The sequence below is a fragment of the Adiantum capillus-veneris genome, chromosome 11 (assembly GCF_014529385.1).
Source record: "Adiantum capillus-veneris isolate H3 chromosome 11, ASM1452938v2, whole genome shotgun sequence".
NCBI classification, from domain to species: Eukaryota; Viridiplantae; Streptophyta; class Polypodiopsida; order Polypodiales; family Pteridaceae; genus Adiantum; species Adiantum capillus-veneris.
The window spans coordinates 31,242,460-31,261,482 of record NC_140941.1 but is presented as its reverse complement, the minus strand read 5'-3'; the positions used below and the strand labels follow the sequence as shown (position 1 = coordinate 31,261,482).

Genomic DNA, 19,023 nt, shown 5'->3' with positions numbered 1-19,023 from the left:
GCATTTTCCGGGTTTAAACTGCAAACTGCGCTGGATCTGACTGTGCGGCGAGGATTTGCTGCGGGAAGGTGAGATCTGCGAGGTTTGAGACTTGCTATGTTGTGAGTCTATGCTGAAAACTGAAAACTCTGGTGTTCTTCTGAGTTCTGCACATTAGAATTGCAAAACGCTAGGGGCTGATCTGCAACTCAAAAACGTTGGCTGAAATCTGTCTTCCTGATGCAAAAACGCTAGGGTTCCTGCTGTGTCTTATTGCTGCCGGGCTGATCTGCAATCCAAATCGCCATGGTTGTTGATCTGGGTGAAGAACGCTAGTCCTTACAATGCAAAAACGCTAGGTCTTCTGTCTTGGTGGGTCTTGCTGAGAAGTTGTCTGTTGAACACAAGGTTCTTGCTGCCGCTTCTGCTCATAAGTGCTAGTCTTGGTTTTTTTATATACTTGGCTTGCTAAATTGCCTTACCCAGTTCCCAACAAAAGTCACTTAAAAATAATAAGTGAAAAATGTCAAAAATAGTGAAAATAGATCTATTCACTGTAAAAATACTCCTGATGGGTTCTGATGTAATCTGATGATCATGCTATGTGCAACCAGAGGATATGCATCTAATTTAAGTGTCTGGACATGCACGGTCTTCGAACAGACTCACAAAAGTGCCAGATCACTTCCTAATCTAGGCAGACTGAACTGAACTGAACCCTTGCTATGAAGTAGCTTGTGCACATACACATAGGGTTAGATGTGCACGTGACAGAGAGAGATGACATGCGACACGGAGTGGCGGAATTCCACCCCAGAGAGTATTGGCCCGAAACCTTGGCGCCCCTTTCATTATTTCTTTATATTGCATCAACACAGTACAAGCCGGTACTCTAGACTCTGCACCTTCTCCAGGAAACATGCGAGAGAATGAGTCCTTAGCACATATTTAAAGGCCCTTGGGCTATGAATAGCAGTTTTCATGAAAAGCCTTCAAACTCAAAAGCTTTTGGTCCAAAAGCAATGCCAAAAAGTTGCCAGCATAAATCACGGAATTTTGTACAACAATCGACGCAAAACGGGGAAATCCGTACAGTCTTCCACATCATCATGTCAGCGCAATTTCTGGAATTTCCGTACAGCTACCATGTCATCAGCTGCTACGTAATTCTTTCTCTCTGTGTGTGTGGGGCTTGCTTTATTTTAATCCGTTATGTCACTTGGGGCCCATCGGACAGGGTCCCCATAAGTTGGTAGGACTTCTTCTTCTGTTACTTGTTCTTCTTAGGTTTCGGCCCCTCGGCCGGCATCTGTAAGTTGGTCCCATTCTTCAGGGCTTTGACATGTTAGCAGTTTGTGGCACCTTTCACTCTGCGGTCCGAACGAGAGAAGGGCAAGCTGTTTGGGGGCCTCACGAAGCTAGAATGCTGCCAAACATATGAAACCCGCAGTCATACAAAACCTCTCCCAAGCTACCAGCTCAACTCCATGTACAGTAGTATGGCTACCTCCAATCCTGTGAGAGGGGTCCTCCAACTTGTTGAAGTCACCCTCAATGCACCATTGCTCTGACTGCGGCAGAGACTCGACAATATGAGACCAAAACTCTGCACGTGCACTCGCCACATTGGACGCATAGATGTTCAGGAAGCCCATGAGGCAAGCCTGAACCTGCATAGTAATCCACTGAGCCCTGCCTGGCACAATAATCCCTCTGCCCACAATGGCGTGCTGCAAGGAATCCGCAATAGCCATACATACTTCTCCCTGGATGCCTCCAGGTCCAAATGCAGCTGACCAAAACGTCTCATAGCGACCATGCAAAATCTGACCACACCGTCTAATGGGGCTCTCACAGGGATGATGCTCCTGTAGCATAAGAATGTCAATCTTACCACCCACAAGGCATCTTTAAAGCTCCTGATGCCGCCGACCCTTCTGACGTTGAAACTGGGGCCCTCCTAATCCGTGCACATTCCATGAGATGATTCTCATGGAGTCAGTGAGAGCTACCACAACAACCAACCTCGCTATCTTTCACGCCGGTTTGGATGGGGAGTAATCTGCATCCGAACGATCTCTAGACAAGCGTGAAAGGAGTGACTCAAGCCGAGCATGTTGCCCGAAGGGCTACTTCCTCTGTCCAAGAATCCTCATGTACAAATACATAGCAGGGAGGGCTCTGAGTGTCAACAAACAAATGCACCACAATGTGTCTGCAACCCACTGCATTTGGAGCCGTCACGCTGAACTTGGCAAGAGGCCAAAGTGTCTGCACTAGATCTGTCACCCCTAAGTCACTTGTGTGGTGTTAGAACTCAGTAGCTTGAGTCTGGAGCCAGTCAAGAACTATGCGTTGGGTCCACTCTGTGGAATCCCTACCGCCCAGCGGAAATGAGAAACCCACTGCTGTGTCCAAAGCCTCAGTACCTCTTGCTGCAAGAAAGAGGATGTGAACTCGAAAGCAAGCCTCCTCCAGATCAAGAGAAGAGTCACCCAGGAACCGTGTGAAGGTGTAGTTGAAGAAGTCCCAGCGTCTGCGAATGTCAAAGCTAGTCAAACCGCTAGGGACTGCTGCAAAAGGAGAAGCAAAAAGGGCGGCCTCAGGTGGGCTGTCCCTCCTGAGCCACACGGCTCGTATCTAAAGCACTACCAAGAGAACTCCTCGCGGTAGGCGTGTGTCCAATCCCCTGTGATTGAGGAGGAGGGGTCCGGAGATGAGGCTGTGGGCTCCACCGGGGAGAGAAGAGGGACAGGAGGCGGAGGTGGAGGTGGAGGTGAAGGGGGGCCCGGGGGGAGGGGGAGGAGGCCCGCGGGGGGGGGGGGGGGGGGAGACGGAGCGGCAGCCTCCGAGAGAGGAGGAGGTGGAGGAACTGAAGTGGGCGGGGCCTCCTCAGGCGGGTCCTGTTGAAGAGGGTCAAAATGGTTCCCAGTGGGAACCCAGTGCTGCTGAGCTGCAGGAGGTCGGCCACTAGGGGGGGCAGTGGGGTGAGCCCGCCCCTGTCAGCGACGGCCAGGCACCTATTGCCAACAGTCAGCTGTCTGATCGCTGGTCTCGGTCGAATTACCAGCCTGTGCGTCTTGTGTATCTGTCTGCTGGGCATACTCAGCCTTAGGAGGCTGCGCATGCGTTGTGGGTCGAAGTCTCCTGCGAGGACATGCCTTTGCCAAATGGCCCATCTGTCTGCAAATGAAAGACTAATTCGGGAGGCCCGAATACTCCATGCTCTGACGGAACGAACCTCCACTCACCCGAGGTAGTAGGATGACCTTCGGTAGAGTGTGGGTGTCTCGAACTAGAACACGCACTGAGGGGATGCCGGCCCCCTTGGCAGCTACAGAGGTTGCCGTGCGAGGTGTCTCCAGGCTCCACAGGCCGGGGAAGCAGACTAAGATGGGCATGTCTGCCTCCTCGACAAGAACGTCGGTAGCTGGGTCGAAACTGTGGTGCCACTGTCGAAATTGTGCTCAAACTGCTCGGATGGCCAGGGGGCTCATCGCAATGACCTTGGACGCCATCTCGGGAGTCTCAAACTCTATCTGGTAGTAGCCACATTCGAGAAGCTGAACATCAAGGATCTTGCCTACCTCTTCAAGAAGGCGGGCCTGAAGGAGATCGCGTACCTCCCCTCTACTAGGTGTGGTGCCGAGAATCTTGCAGATAACAGAGGTGGCCTGAAGGTGCGCCACCTCTGCCTCTAAGCTCGCTTACTCTATCGGCGAAAGAGCAAGTCGGATGGTGTGTTCTGCGGGTTCGGGCGAGGGGGCTGCAGTGGAGTCCCTCTGTGGCGGAGCAAAATCCTCCATCTGTGTCTGTTGCTGAGGAGGAGGTTGTGGGCGTACTGAATGCGAGGTGTGAAGCGAATGGACAGGGCGGTTGACGACGCAAATAGGGAGAAGGGGACGGGTGAGCAAAGTGAGGGAAGCGTGTGTGTGTGTGTGGGGGGTGGGGGGGGGGCAGCAGCAGCGAGCAGGGTGATGTCCAATGACCGGCTTACAAGGCTTTTTGATCAGGACAAAATAATCACAATTCGAGTGTACAGAAAAATTAGCACTTGGCTTTATGGTAGGACCAAAGGGTAATGGGTGTTCTCCAAGGCCATTGCCGAATATTACCTGATTTTGTATGGAATTTCTACCGCCCATACATCAAATGTGCTCTTTGTGAGTCACGTATTATGTGATTTGACCATGCGGTCTGGTTAGGATGCAGGCGAGGATCTCTCTCTCTCTCTTTTCAAGATGGTTGCTCTTCACAAAAGATCAAGGATCTTCAGCTTATAGATAAAACGCTTTTTACTAAGAACACAAGCGCGCGTGCACACACTTTTTTTGTTAACACACACACACACGTGATTTACAAAGTGAGATTTTGAATGCCTCGCAATTTTTAAAAACAGGGGGGTTCTACAAAGCATTTTGTGAACTGGAGATGGCTGCAAGTGTTCAAGAACGACAGAGATCGGCGGGACTTGGTTAGATGCAAGATACAGTACACGTCTTTCGTTAATTAATATTGATCGTAGTGTGCTCAGACTTTGCTATGTTATGATGGTAGGTAACATGTGGATGTGCAGCCGGTGTTTCTGCAGCATTTAGGGCTCCAGTTGGGGGTGTACTTTTTGCTCTGGAGGAAGTTACGTCCTGGTGAGAAGTATTTGCTGGTGGTTTTAATGATTCATAAAATCTGGCACTGCCTAAGACTCTCTATAGGGTTTGTCCCTCCAACGAGGGGTGCCACCAGTCGTAGCAGCTTTTGAAAAGCTTTCAACATTTAAATTTTGCAAACGTCATGTACCTGGATCTTTGCTTAAGAGGCTTATGGTTGACCCTTGTTACAGGTGGAGAAGTCAGCTACTATGGAGAGTCTTCTTTACTTCAGCTGTGGTTGCAGTTGTGGTACGTTCTGCAATGGGCTGGTGTACACATGGTAATTGTGGCCATTTTGGATCTGGTGGTTTCATAATATGGGATGTTTCTGGGTAAGTATGATTTATCTACTTGTTTCTTTTGGACTGTTGTGCATTGGCTTGGGAAGTAAGTGGTGGTTTCAATGATGAGACAGAGGTCAAGATGATTACTCTTTCTATGAACTCTTCCCTATGGCTATGGTTGGCGTAATTGGTGGTCTGCTTGGTACGTTTTGTTGTCTCTTTTCAGCGGCACTGTTCCTTGTGTTTCAACATCTGACTCTACTATGGGCTTTGGACAATAGGCGCCCTCTTTAACCAGCTAACATTATACCTATCCTCATGGCGCCGCAATACACTTCACAAAAGAGGCGACCGTGTCAAGGTAGCACATTTCCATATTTTTACATATATAATGGAGCCTTGGTTTCTTTTTTTGTGTGTGCTTTGCTGGTACACAAGACTCTAAAAAGTCATTCTTTTGCCCAAGAAGTTGAAGTTCTACCTTTTGTTGTCAGATCGTGGAAGCTTGCCTCGTGTCATTGCTGACATCAGTCCTTTCATTTGGTTTACCGTTATTAACAAAATGTACACCTTGTCCAGACGCAGAAAAGTACCCTGACATTGTCTGCCCTCGTCCAGAAGGCACTTATGGAAATTATGTAAATGTGAGCTAACACTAATTCAAGTTTGTAGAAAGAGACGGTTTTATGCCTCATTTAAGCTTCACTCTTTATATCTTGTCAAACAGTTTCATTGCTCAAGTCAAAATGAATACAATGATCTGGCCACAATATTCTTCAACACACAGGTGCAAAATCCTTTAAAATGCTTGAAGTAGCTTTAGCATAACAGCTTTGACTTTGTACACGTAAGTACTGAGAAATCATTTATTACTAGTAATTGAAGACATGGTGGAATTATTTGTTATGCGAAACTCGTGATTTTTGAGATATCAAGGTTTCTTGTTTATTGACTATTTAACACACTGACACTCTTGACTCTTTTCTGCGTGTGTTCTTACTCGTTTTGTCGAATTCAAACAAATTTTATGTTGGTGTAGGATGATGCTATCCGGAATCTCTTCAGCACCAAGACATTAAATGAGTATAGTGCAAGCAGTCTACTTACTTTTCTGGTAAGCTCATATGTTCAACATGTTTATCTATGATTGTTTTGTTTCAAGGGTTTGACTTGGTCATGGCAGTATTTCTACCTAGTATCGCATTCTGGGCAGGCATTGTAGGCGCTGTTTGTGTGTCCAACTGCTAGAGATTTAGATCTACTCTTTTTAGACACATTTCCATGCTTTTATGGGACATGGCAGGTTCATATCACAAAACTAGTTCGGAGGGGTGAAAGAAGATATGATTAAGTATGACGGGTTTTAGGGTCAGGGTTTTGTTGTCTAAGTCAAAGATGCAACTGATAGTTTTGTCTATCTGACCAGTCAGTCCAAACGAAACTCTTTGTTAGAGTTGGTATTGTCACTGTACAGTGAATTTCTCTCTTTAGATTTTCTTTTCTATCTCGAAACCTGATTTTCTGTCTCTTGGTATATTTTCTTCTTTAGACCTGCCGATTTTTTTTCTCTCTCAAACTTTGCTAGATTCTCTTTTTGTTTCTTCTTTGCAAAAGGTGGAGTTTGGAAGTGAAGAATAAACCAATTCCCACATGCTTCTTAGATTTTTAGGATCCATAGAAACCTTTGTCTATAGAAGCCTTGCACTTTGTCCATAGAAACTTGGCAATGGTCCCTTCTTTGTAAAAGATAGAATAAAGAAGTCATAGCCTGAGCATGCTCCATAAATTGCCAACAATTGTCCATGATAATTTGCAATCCAACACTTGGACAAAAAAACATATGTTCAAATTTTCTACAAAAACGCTAATTTGCTGCTAACAACAGATCATGGAGTATTTCCCTAACTGATGCTCCTATCACCCATCATGTGATGGCAGTAAGAATTTAAATAGTTCTAATCTCATAAAATTAAAATTGCTCAAAATTAAGAAAATAGCCAATGTAACAACATTCTCTGCTTTTGAGTTAGTGCCTTATATGCACGAAAATGACTTTGATAGTTATCTTTGTCCTTAGTTGCATCTAGCGTTATCAAGGGCTCTCGAGCATCTTGACACTCTTTATCAAACCACCTTCTGTATGATCTACCTTTGTTGGCACGACACCTTTGACATGCTTTATGGCAAAGCATTTTTCGACACGAGAACAAATAACTTTCTTGAAAGCCTCTCATTTAAATTCGAGTGGTGCATCATGTTGGAGCTTTGTCATCCATAACTTTCGCTCAACCATTTAAGTATGCATCGATGCTCGTTTGAAGTCCATACAAAGACATGATTTTTCTTCACTTTGGTTGACATTTGCATGCTTAATTGTTTCTCCACATGTAGGTCCGATGGTCTTATTCTGGGCTCCATTGACCGAGTCAAACTCTCATGTGATACATATAAGAGAGTAGCATATAGTCAATCACACTATCCCCATTGTGTTTTCTACATGTAAATTCATCGGTTCTGCTTCATAAAGATACACCATTTGTAATGAGCATACCCATACTATTGCACATATAGAAGTAGCTTTCCATAGTGATTTGGCTCCTCATCCATTGAAGTACAATGATATAGTGGACCTCTCTCAACTCCCTTGTAATGTGTGGCATATCAAATTGTTGTGTATCATGTTGTAATGTTTTTCTATGGTTATTCATGTCCTTAAGACAATAACATCACCTTCGCCTTTAAAACAAGCGATGTCCTCGTCCACATCCACAAATGGTTGATCTCTATCTAAGCAAGCATAAAAGTGGGAAACATGATGAGGAATGTAGCAACCGGCTACAAAAATGGGTGCTCTTTTTGGTGTTATGATTTTCAGCCACACATAACGTTTGTGCTTGTCATTTTACAATTGATACAAAATCTTCCAACCCTTTCTTAATCATGCATACTATTGCTCTTCCTCTTTGTTGCTTGAGATTTTTTGGCCACATCAATGAATATACATCGTATTTCTCTAGCCCATTGATTCTTGTGCACCATGCTTTCAAGTTTCAATAAGAAATACATCATCGGCTTTGCTAGTTAATTCATCTATGCCAATCCCTGCATCCCAATCAACACACACACACACACACACACACACACACACACACACTAGCGATGCCCTCGTCCACATCCACAAATGGTTGATCTCTATCTAAGCAAGCATAAAAGAGGGAAACATGATGAGGAATGTAGCAACCGGCTACAAAAATGGGTGCTCTTTTTGGTGTCATGATTTTCAGCCACACATAACGTTTGTGCTTGTCATTTTACAATTGATACAAAATCTTCCAACCCTTTCTTAATCATGCATACTATTGCTCTTCCTCTTTGTTGCTTGAGATTTTTTCGCCACATCAATGAATATACATCGTATTTCTCTAGCCCATTGATTCTTGTGCCCCATGCTTCCAAGTTTCAATAAAAAATACATCATCGGCTTTGCTAGTTAATTCATCTATGCCAATCCCTGCATCCCATAGGTATCCATTGCAATCAACACACACACACACAAACACACACACACACACACACATAGAGAAAATGAAATGTTATATTAACGTCTTCAAAAGGCCATAATGACCTATGAGACCAAACTGATACAAAAGTGGTGAATTTGTTACAATGTCTGGGTACCTTAGTACTAAAGTACTAAGTGTGAAAAGTGTGAAAGTGTGAAAATAAATGTGAAAAACTAAATACAAAGTATTAAATAAACTTCTTAGGAGCATTCTGGGTGTCTGGCTAGAATGCTTCTAATCCTTTGTTGTAGTCTCCTCTGGTGAAGTGTGCTTCTGCATCTCGGTTGTGGTCGTCTCGATTTCCTAAGCTCAATCGCCCTCTCAATGAGGGTGCCTTTGGTGTGAATGTGGGTACTCCTTTGTGCTGGCTACTGGCCTCTTGTTGAGAGAGAGAGAGAGAGAGAGAGAGAGAGAGAGAGAGAGAGAGAGAGAGAGAGAGAGAGAGGATTTTTAACGTCTATGTGAGGCCGAAGTCAGCCTATGAGACAAATCAAGTATACATGTGGATATGTCTTCCATTTGTCGGAAAAGACATAATAATCCAAACTGGTACACATTAAAGAAAAAAATTTGGTGTATGATGGAATCTATGTTTGGGGGGGAGGGGGGGGTGGGGGAGGCTCTAATACTAGGGATGTGTGCATGTCTATATGCTTAGGGTAGTACAACCATGTAGGTACATCAAGCTAGCTAGCTCCATCTTGTGTTAATAGGGGGTGTAGAATGCGGTAGATGGGAGGATCGGGAGCAAGGGCTGCTCAGATGAATGCAGCTAGGTGAGCCATCATCTGGGCTCGTCTCTCCTCAGCAACTAGACGCTCTCGGGTCTGATCTGTCTGTGGTGTAGGCGTGGGGCCCGGCATCTGGTAACATGCGAACGTCGTCTGGCTCGGTTCATCTTAGCTTGTTGGAGAGTCATTCGCCTTGGTGGATTTGGGAGTGGAGGAGGTGTGGTCCTTTGGAAAAAATATGTAAGCTGTGACTGGCTCCCCCCCCACCCGTTTCTCTGTATGTGGCTACAAAGTACCCTATGTCTCTGTATCTTTAGCAAGTAGCATCCCGTCTCCCAATTGTCTCTGATCTCGAGAGTACATGATCTCGCGGAGGGTAGGCTGCCCTCTGAATAATGACTCGTAGCTGTCTCTAGAGTCTAATATCATCATAAGCTATGCATCTGCAAACAAAATGCTCGTCACTCTCCACGTCCTCTCTGCATACTCGACAGACTCTCGCCTCCTTGGGAATGTCATGGGCTTGCCCACCTCTAACTCTAGTTTGTGTGATGATACTCTGAGCTGACCAATCGCCACCCGTGAGTTGTGTGGCATGTAGGTGTCTATACAGCGTGGTCGCTCTATGAATCCGTCCTTGAGTATGGTAAGGAAATGATTACTGGAGCGACATCTTCCGCTGAAGGGGAGATGTGATCCAATTGTGTCTGATACGTAGCTGCAAGAGGTCCTGTCGGAGCACTGTGAGTTGGGTCATACTGGAACGGTGGAAAGATCTCAAGATCAAGGCCATGTGCTCTGAACCATGCTCTGACCTGGTTGTACCAAGCTCTGTTGCGACTCTGCTATTTGTATGGCTGCCTCAAATGCTCGCCGTGTGAGTCTGTTAGCCCGCTCCTTCCCCTCTTCCCGAGATCCCTATTTCCATTCTCATGGTGGTCTGTGTGATGAGTGGAGGTGAATCCATTGAGGGGGGGCATAATGCCATATAATCTGACCACTTGTAAGTGTGAAAAAGAGTGGAGCTCGGGCCCAACGCCGAAGAAAGGCAAATCGTCGAGCCTCGGCTGCTCTAGATGTACCTGAGGAAGAATCCCAGTGCCAAATCAGGGTGTGAATGATGTCCAGCCAAATGGCAGTAAGGGTATCCTGAAGGAGCTGTGGAGCCGCACTGAGCAGCTAGATGTGAACTAAGTAGCTAGTTGGAACTGTGTAGGATATGAGTAGGGGGGTCAGAGTAGTGACTAAGGGCTAATACAACCCAATGTGTGTGTGTGTGTGTGGGGATATAATGGGTAAGAGCTGATACAAAGGCTGGTACAAGATGAGCAGGGTGTACAATCCTCAAAAGAGCTAAATCATAGGAGATCCATCATCGTTCGTTGGTGGATCTCATCAATTTCCTCCATGGTTAGTAGTTTGACCGGGCGTCGTGCATGTCGAGCCAAAGCGATTTGAATCCTCTGATGGAGCCTCCGTCGATAATGTGTAGTCCTCCATAATTGTGGGCGTCTTGATATCCTTAGCTCGGTCGCCCGATCGATCAGCGTGCCTTTGGTGTGAGGAGAATGTGGGCTCTCCTGTGGTAGTTGCTCCTCCGGTTACCTAGTGTCTGCTTTGAAGAAGTCCCTCATCCGTCTTTGAGACTGGCTAGCCTCTCCTCTCAATAGGCTCTCTCTGTGTCTGCGGAGCTTCATCAAATACAGTCCTAGACATCTCCGGTCCTCATACCCCATGACTCTAGAGAATGGTCCAAAGCCCCCTCTGAACAGGCAATGAAAGCCCCCTCGTATCTCATAGTAAACTGGGCAGTGGCATGTGTAGTGCAACTCTGTCTTAGGCTCTATGTGACATAGGGGACATGTCCTGGCCTTTGCTGGTACTCCACTGTATCTACCAGTCTCAATCCGAAGCTGGTGTGAAGATGTGCGTTTATGGCCAATAGCAAATTGTATCTTGGGAGATAAGTGGGTGTCCATGTATCCGGGCCTTGTCACAAAACCATCCTTAGTAAGATTGAGAAGATGCTCTCTATAGAAAGCCATCTTCGTGCCCAGCTCCTCTGCCGGCTGTATCCAAGTCCTCCCGGTATCTAGCCGAGTCAGGTCTTGGCGGATGAGCCTGGTAAGCTTGGCATGTTGAACCCATGTACTTGAAACCATGATGTCATCTCCTCCTACCAGCATCCCTGCTTCATAGTTACCCGGAACGGGAAATCGGAACAGGGAACGAGGAACGGGGAACGGCAACATGCATGAAATGCCATTCCCTGTTTCGGATACTCACGTTTGAAACGGCCATGCCCTGTTACTATGCCCTGCATCGCTAACTGTCGAGAGGACTCAAGTGCTAGGCGGGCATATCCGTCTCTGGGAGGTTCCACAAGTGGTGTATAATGGAGACTGATCTGGTAAGTGCCTCGACCACTAGTGGGGGGGCAGCTAGCTCTGCCCGAATAATGTCATGTGGTACTGAAAGCCTTGGCTCTAATAAGCCGCGAGATCATAGAGACCAAAGGCTTCTCCATGTCTCCCCATCCATCTGTGCGACCTGACCTCCCGTGATGGTCCGGTTATCTACATTAGTTCACTCCACTATTGAGGTGAAGCAGGGCTGCTCGCTCTCTCCTACTCTATTTGGTACGCATGTGGATGAGGTTTCTGACTATATCGAGACAGGGGTTGATAGAGGTGCATAGCTGGCAAGGACATGGATTCCACTATTCTTATATTCTAATGATATTGTGTTTATCTTCGACTCTCCGGAGGGGATGCAACGTCACTTGGATGCTTTGCATAGGTTTGTCCACGACAGTGGTTTGTCTATCAACCTTGGTAAAACCAAGGTTATGGAGTATAACACCACCCCACAGTGGACCAGGACATCAGCACCCGCATTCACATACGGCAATGATACAGTGGAGTATACAGATGCTTACACCTGCTTTGGGGTGGTCTTTAGTGGACAACATTTTCATTCAGGAGAGCAGCAGAGACTAGACTAACTAGAGCATATGCAGGCTTGGGTGGATTGGAGAGGATGTGTTCACAGATTTAGATTCAGGAGCCTTGGATGAAGCTCTCGCCTTTTGACACTCGTGGCTTCCGCATCGCTCTATGGAGTTTAAATATGGGGGCTGCCACAAACCAATGACGTGGTAGTACACACACGCGGTCATTGCTAATGTGGCAGGCAATCCCGGACTTTGCGATGCAGGATGACGTGGCAGTGCCGTACAACCTCCCGAAAACCGTGGCGGAAATTGCGGGCTGCTGACGTGGAAGATTGCGTACGGAAAAAAAAGCAGCTTTGCGTGGGCAGCTTTTAGCTACGTTTAACTCTACGCAAGAGGGAGAGAGAGAGTTTTAATTTTAGGCTTTGCTTTATTTTGCCAAGCAATGGCTTGAGAGAGAAAATAGCTTTATTTTTGAAAGCTTTTTAATGGGCAGCTTTTGGGGCTCTGCTTTTGGAATCCCTTGTAAAACTTATAAATTAGTTGTAACAGACTTGGACACTCCAAGTCGAGAATCTACCACGACACCACAATTAATCACTTCAAACAGTTCACAGTTCACAGTTCACAATTGATTCGACACTGGCTCGGCGGAGTTCTGTGCCTAAAGATATTGGCCCCAAAGACTGGCGCCCCTTTCGGTATTTCTTTTTGTATTAATCTGTGTTCAAAGTACAAGAGTGCAGGCAAGCGCTCACACTCAGACTCTGCGTCCAAATGCTCTGAGTTGTGAGAGGCCTACCCGCATATCTAAAGGTTACAAGGAATGCTAAAAGCAGAGCCCCAAAAGCTGGTAAACTCAAAAGCTTTCCAATAAAAGCACTTTCAATTTTCTCTCACAAGCTCTCTTGAGCTAAAATAAAGCAAAAAGGCTCTCTCTCTCTCAAGCCATAATAGAGCAAGCCATTAAAAAAATAAAAGCCCTCTCTCTCCTCTTGCGTAGAGGAAATTACGTAGCCAAAACTGGCTGAATTGCGTAAGAAAAACAAAGCCCCAAAAGCTGCCGCATTGTTGTCCGTACGCTGTTGACACTGCATCCCGTGATTTGCGCTGCAAATCCCGGCCTGTCCGTACGGTGCCTGCCACGCGTCAATCCTGTCGGTAGCCAGCCACGTGTGCATTTTTGTTGCAGCCAGCTACATGTGTATACTGGGCAGCCACGTCACCAAGTTGTGACATACCCCCTTCTTGAAAGCATTGTAATCGCCCTCGATTACGCCTGCAAAACAGTCAGAAGCCATAAACTGTGTTAGCAGACATTGACTGTTGACAGTCACATCACATGACATCACTGACATCACATGACATCACATGACAAATCACATTCAACATTCATTTGGATCTTAGACCACGATTTATCAGCAATGCAGTTACCAATCGCATCTAGATCCACTCAGGATCTTATAGATGCCCAATTGACTTACCCCTATTGCAACCTTGTCTATTCGAGATCATTCATACCAAAATGCTGCAGTCATTTCGTCTATCAGTTCCTGCACTTAAAAACAAGTCAAGAACAAATCAGTTTCATATTCCGGAATTCCATTTCATAAAGTCATACATCAGAATACTGTCAGCTCTCAGTATCCCTGAAGCTTAAAGAGACACCAGTGACTCTAGTATTGAAAAATTGAGGCATCTGTTGACAAAAAAGCGGAGTAGCTCCCCTCTTGTACAAACACACTGCACCATATCTGCGGCCAAGCTGAATTTGGGGTTCCATTTGGAATAGACTATGCTAAACCAAAAGCTTCAAGGTAAAGTTTCACAATATGAGGAGTATTTGCTAGGTCCTCCTCCTTCATCCACTTCGCATCCAATGCAAGATAGTTCTTGAACTTAACCAAGAACCGCCTTCTTACTTTACCCTTATTCTTTCTATCCTTATGTGCCAAAATTTGTTCAGGAACAAGGATCTCCTCGTTTTCTTCCTTTTCGGGTTGCTCATCAGGCTCCCCATCTTCAGGCACATCACCTTTAAAAGGTTTCAAGAGACTCACATGAAATGCTTAGGAAGGGTGGAACCTTCACAGCACCTTCAATAATCTCAAATGGCGCCTTCCCCGTCGAAGAGTGTATCGTGCTGTTGTAGGCAAATTCCACCAACGGTAGATATTTTTCCTATTGAGTCTTCTGGTCCGAGATATAAGACTTCAATAAATCTAAAACCACTGAATTCGCAATCTCTGTTTGCCTGTCAGTCTGTGGGTGGAAAGATGACGAGAACTGCAACCGCGTGCCAATGTTCTCCCAGATTGCCTTCCAAAACAAACTCGTAAATCTGGGGTCCCTCCAGGAGACAATCGTCTCAAGCATGCCATGTAATCTAAAAATCTGGGCCACAACCAGACTCGCTAAGTAATCGGGCTTGACCGTTTTCTTCACTGGAATGAAATGAGCCTGCTTGCTAAATCTGTCAATAACAGTCCAGATACCATCGTGACCACATTGTGTTCTCGGGAGATCAAAAATGAAATCCATTGTAATACTTTCCGAGGGGCGGGTGGGTATGGGCAAAGGCTGCAACAATCCTTGTGCTTTATGCCTGTCAAACTTGACCTTCTGGCATACCAAACAACTGCGTACAAACTCGTCCACATCCTTCCTGAGTCTCGACCAAAAGAAATATCTCTCTACCCCTTTCAAGGTGGTAGCAATGCCGCGGTGACCCGTAAAAGGTGGACGGTCATAACCTTTTCCCTCAACAATGTGTAACGCACAACATGGTTTTCCTTATCCATTAGCCATCCCGAATGGAATATTCTGCTACTGTCTCCCATCTCGTATCCGTGTGAAAACGTCTGCAAAATTTGTATCTGTGGCATACTCATCGACCATATCTTCGAAGCTCCTATGATGGATTGCGGAAATAGCCAGAACTAACGTCTTCCGAGATAAAGCATCTGTCGCCAAATTCTTCTGTCCTTGTACATGGATAATCTGGAAGTGAAACTGTGACAAGATGTTCACCCACCTCATTTGCTTTTCCGATAGCTGCTTCTGTGACAAGAAGTAGCGTAAACTCTGATGTTCTGTGAAGACAGTAAAATCCGTTCCGAGTAGGTAGTGCCGCCACTGAGTAAGAGCATGGATAACCGCCAAAAGTTCTTTCTCATATATCTGTGTTGTCAATTCCGGCCTTGAGAACAATCGGCTCTTGTAAGCAATGACATGGCCTTCTTGCATTAAGACCGTACCTAGACTACGAACACAAGCATCACAATATACTTCAAATGACTTCTGCAAATCCGACAAAGTCAAAACTGGTTCCGTAGTCAATTTCTCTTTTAATGTTTGAAAGGAGTCACCTCTGGGGGCCCAGGGACTCCTTTCTGTGTTAAGGTATGCAAAGGGGAAGCAACTTCTGCAAACTTTCTAATGAACCGCCTGTAGTACGAACACATTTCCAAGAAGCTTCTAATTTCATGGACATTCTTCCAATCGGGCCAATCACGGATAGTCTCTATCTTGGCCGGATCCATCTGCTCAGACAATGTGTCCCAAAAAGTGTATCTCTGGTAGAAAAAAATCACTTTTCTTCGCATTTATCATCAACTTGTGATCTCGTAATGCTTTAAAAACTTGAAGCAGATGTACTCTGTGTTCTGCCTCATGTATGGAGAAAACAATGATATCGTGAAAGAAAGTGCCAACAAATAGTCTGTACTCTCTAAAAATCCTATCCATCATTTGGTTAAATGTCGCTGGAGCATTGGTTAAGCCAAAAGGCATCACCAAAAACTCAAATAACCCAAAAGTCGTCCGAAAGGCTTTCTTATAGACGTCTCTTGGCGCGATTCGGATCTGATGATATCCACTCTTCAAATCAATCTTGCTAAAACATGAGGATTCCTGTAATCTCTCGTGTATGGCATCGATCTTAGGAATCGAAAATCTGTTCTTGATGGTAATTTTATTGAGAGCTCTATAATCAATGCACATTCTCCAAGATCCGTCGTTCTTCAAAACCAACAACATTGGAGAGCAATACGGTGAAGTACTAGGCTGGACAAGACCCTTTTTCAAGAGGTCTTTCACATGGTTCATAATCTCTTCATTCTGGGCTCGGCTCACACCGTAAGGTGGCCGGTTCGGTGGTGTGCTCACTACTTCCAGGTATTAGATCAATGGTATGATCTTCAGGACGAGCGGGTGGTAACTTGCCTGGCAGGCCCTCTGAGAAGCAATCGGCATGAGAGTGGAGAAAATCTTGGCGTTCTTTATCAAGTTCAGACATATTTGTCCTATCCTCATTACTCAACTTTTTGAAAAAGATCGAGTAAACAAACAGACTGGATTTTATTAATCTAGAAATGGCCGAAGCCCATACAATAGGGACAGACTTGCCCTTAAGTTTCATATCAAGTACAATGGTTCTGCCCTTCTCTGTGGTCAATGTCGCTTTCCTCACCCGATAGTCGACCACGGCGTTGTTCTTGTGGTACGAAGGAATTCCCAAGAGGACATCACAACCCTTCAAAGGTGTTATGTAAAAGTCCCCATGCCCCAAATACCCTGACAATGCAACCGAAGTTTGCCAATGACAGGTGTAATGGCTACGTCCCTACCGGGTGCCGCTAGAACTGCCTCCGCAAGTCGTCCACCCGATCGGGAGTGATCTCGAGCTGTGCCGCCAATTCCGATGAAATGAAGTTGGCCTTGGCTCCTCCATCAAAGAAGATCAGGGCTTCTTGGTCTTTCACTTTGTCCCAAGCACGGCAAAGTTCTGTACTCTCGTCCATCGTGCTGCGATCGTATCCACGCAATCTGGAACCAGTCCTGTTTTCATCTTGCCTTTTCTTCCACGTTCCTCAGCTGCTCTCGAACTCTCAGTGTCACGTTTGTGACTTAACTACATTACAATACTTACTCGTTGATGCAGATACGCAAAGTGGCATGCCAAGGAGGACCCCTAGGCTTGGATGGTTGCGACTCTTCGCTCAAAGGACATGCCTCTTTGCCAAAAGCCACACTCCTTCGACGACTGGTCACACCCCTTCGCTCTACGGGTGCGACTCTTCGCCCAATGGTTGCAGTTCTTCGCCGAAAGGATGTGTCTTTACGTCTAAAGTCATGTCTCTTCACCAAGATACGTGTCTTTTCATTTGTGTCTATTCGTCTCCTATATAAGGAGCCCTTGTATCACACATTCAATCAATCAAACACAGAGTCTTCTAAGTCTTGTCTCGAGTACAGTTCAAGTTTCTTATACTTAATCATGAGTTTAAGTACTTAATTAAGGATTAGTACCTAGAATCCTCACAGTGGTATCATAGCAAATTTTTTCCCGGGACCCGAAGGTTGTGAGCCTCTCACCCTCGCCGCTACCCTCTCCCCCCCCCTTCCCGGAGTTGTATGGAAGAAGGAGAACGAATGAAATCCCGAAGATTTTTTCCTCTTTTCCCCCCGCACATGTGTTAAATTACCACTTTCGGGCAACACTAGTGTAATACAAGATGCTCTCTTAAAGTCTCAGAGGTTCAACATGGCATTGATGGCGGTGCCCTGTCCCGTGTGACGCGTAGAGGTACTCAAACTAGCCCCCCCATGTCCGTTTTACCCTCTCGGAGCCTCTCCAAGTGATGCACCCCTTCGAAAGGACACAACTTTTAAAACATGCCCTTTCACATGGAAATGACCTTTTTCTTTAAAAGAAAGTGACCCTGGTCTTTTTTTTAAAAAACCTAACCATTGGGCACCCTCTCCCACCTCAACAAACGGAAAAAAAGATTTCTTTCTTTTTTTTTCAGCCCTCCTCTTTGATGCGCGAGCATATCAGCCCCTCCCCTCTTTGATTGCGCGCAAGAAACCAAACCCCCTTCCCTTCCTTGGGTGCACCTCATCACCAGCCAGGCCCCCCCCCCCCCCCCTCGCGCGTGATGTGGGCTCGCGGTGTGCTCTCGAAGGCGGATTTTCATGGCTGTCCAGAAATTACAGCAGCAAAATACTTCAATTTTCAGCACCGAATGATCTTCTTCTTCGCCACTTTTACCTCCTAGGAGTGATGGTTATCAATCTCCCTTTTTAATGCTTGAGTACTACATGCTTTTTCAGCCCCCTCTGTGGTGAACAGTTTTCATTCCCCTCAACAAGAAGGAACCCCTTTCATTGGCGTCCGAGCAAAGCCTTTCTTTTCATTAACGGTTCATGCTCGAGTATGGACTCTCACCTCTCATTGTGGAAGCATCGGGTAGCCGCCTTGGAACAAGACATCTCCTCACTTACATTGAAATTGGAGGCTCTCCGGCAATAATTGCAACAACCTTTTGGTATCAAATAGTTTTTGATGGTTTCTCAGCAATCTATGTCTCACCCTCAGCATGTTTCTTCAGAGACAACCCAACACAAACTCACTTTGCTTCAGCAACATCATGCTCAGAAGCAACATTCTTTGCAGCCTGACTGTTATAACAAGCCTCAACCTCAAAATGATCATCGGCAAAAGCAGCAACATGAAGCTTTCAGAAGATCTCCCCTTGAGGAGCATTCAACCTCTTGGAAGTGGGCTCACATAGTGGCACATATTTCCGACCCTAGTCAAGTACTCGGTCGTGAACGCCGCAACGTTGGACAAGTTCCCTCTTGCGAGCCATGCCATGCTCCTCTTACTCTGGAAGCCTTAATACCCGCTGATAAAGCTGAAGATTCAAGAGATTTTAGTTCACGTGTGGCATCCCAAACGCACACAACTTCTTTGGTTGTGGTCCAGGAAAAAACAAAAGCCTCGTCACCGCCCTTGCAGAATGAAGTCTTTGTTTCTGATGAGATAACTGATGCTATGGTGAATGATAATTCTTCAAACTT

The 19,023-nt window shown here is 45.8% G+C and overlaps 1 protein-coding gene across 4 annotated transcripts in view; it reads left to right on the top strand.

Annotated features, from left to right (window-relative positions):
• CLC-D (chloride channel D) overlaps window positions 1–19,023 on the top strand; it is a 168,277-nt gene that overhangs the window by 55,300 nt on the left and 93,954 nt on the right. For 3 of the 4 annotated variants that reach the window (XM_086522960.1, XM_086522959.1, XM_086522961.1), the window contains 8 exons: window positions 4,379–4,453; window positions 4,537–4,625; window positions 4,820–4,960; window positions 5,044–5,114; window positions 5,194–5,273; window positions 5,407–5,556; window positions 5,640–5,699; window positions 5,952–6,026. In XM_086522960.1, the coding sequence (XP_086379086.1) occupies window positions 4,379–4,453; window positions 4,537–4,625; window positions 4,820–4,960; window positions 5,044–5,114; window positions 5,194–5,273; window positions 5,407–5,556; window positions 5,640–5,699; window positions 5,952–6,026 (741 nt within the window). The remainder of the gene's footprint in view (window positions 1–4,378; window positions 4,454–4,536; window positions 4,626–4,819; window positions 4,961–5,043; window positions 5,115–5,193; window positions 5,274–5,406; window positions 5,557–5,639; window positions 5,700–5,951; window positions 6,027–19,023) is intronic. The other variant, XM_086522962.1, reaches the window with a different exon arrangement.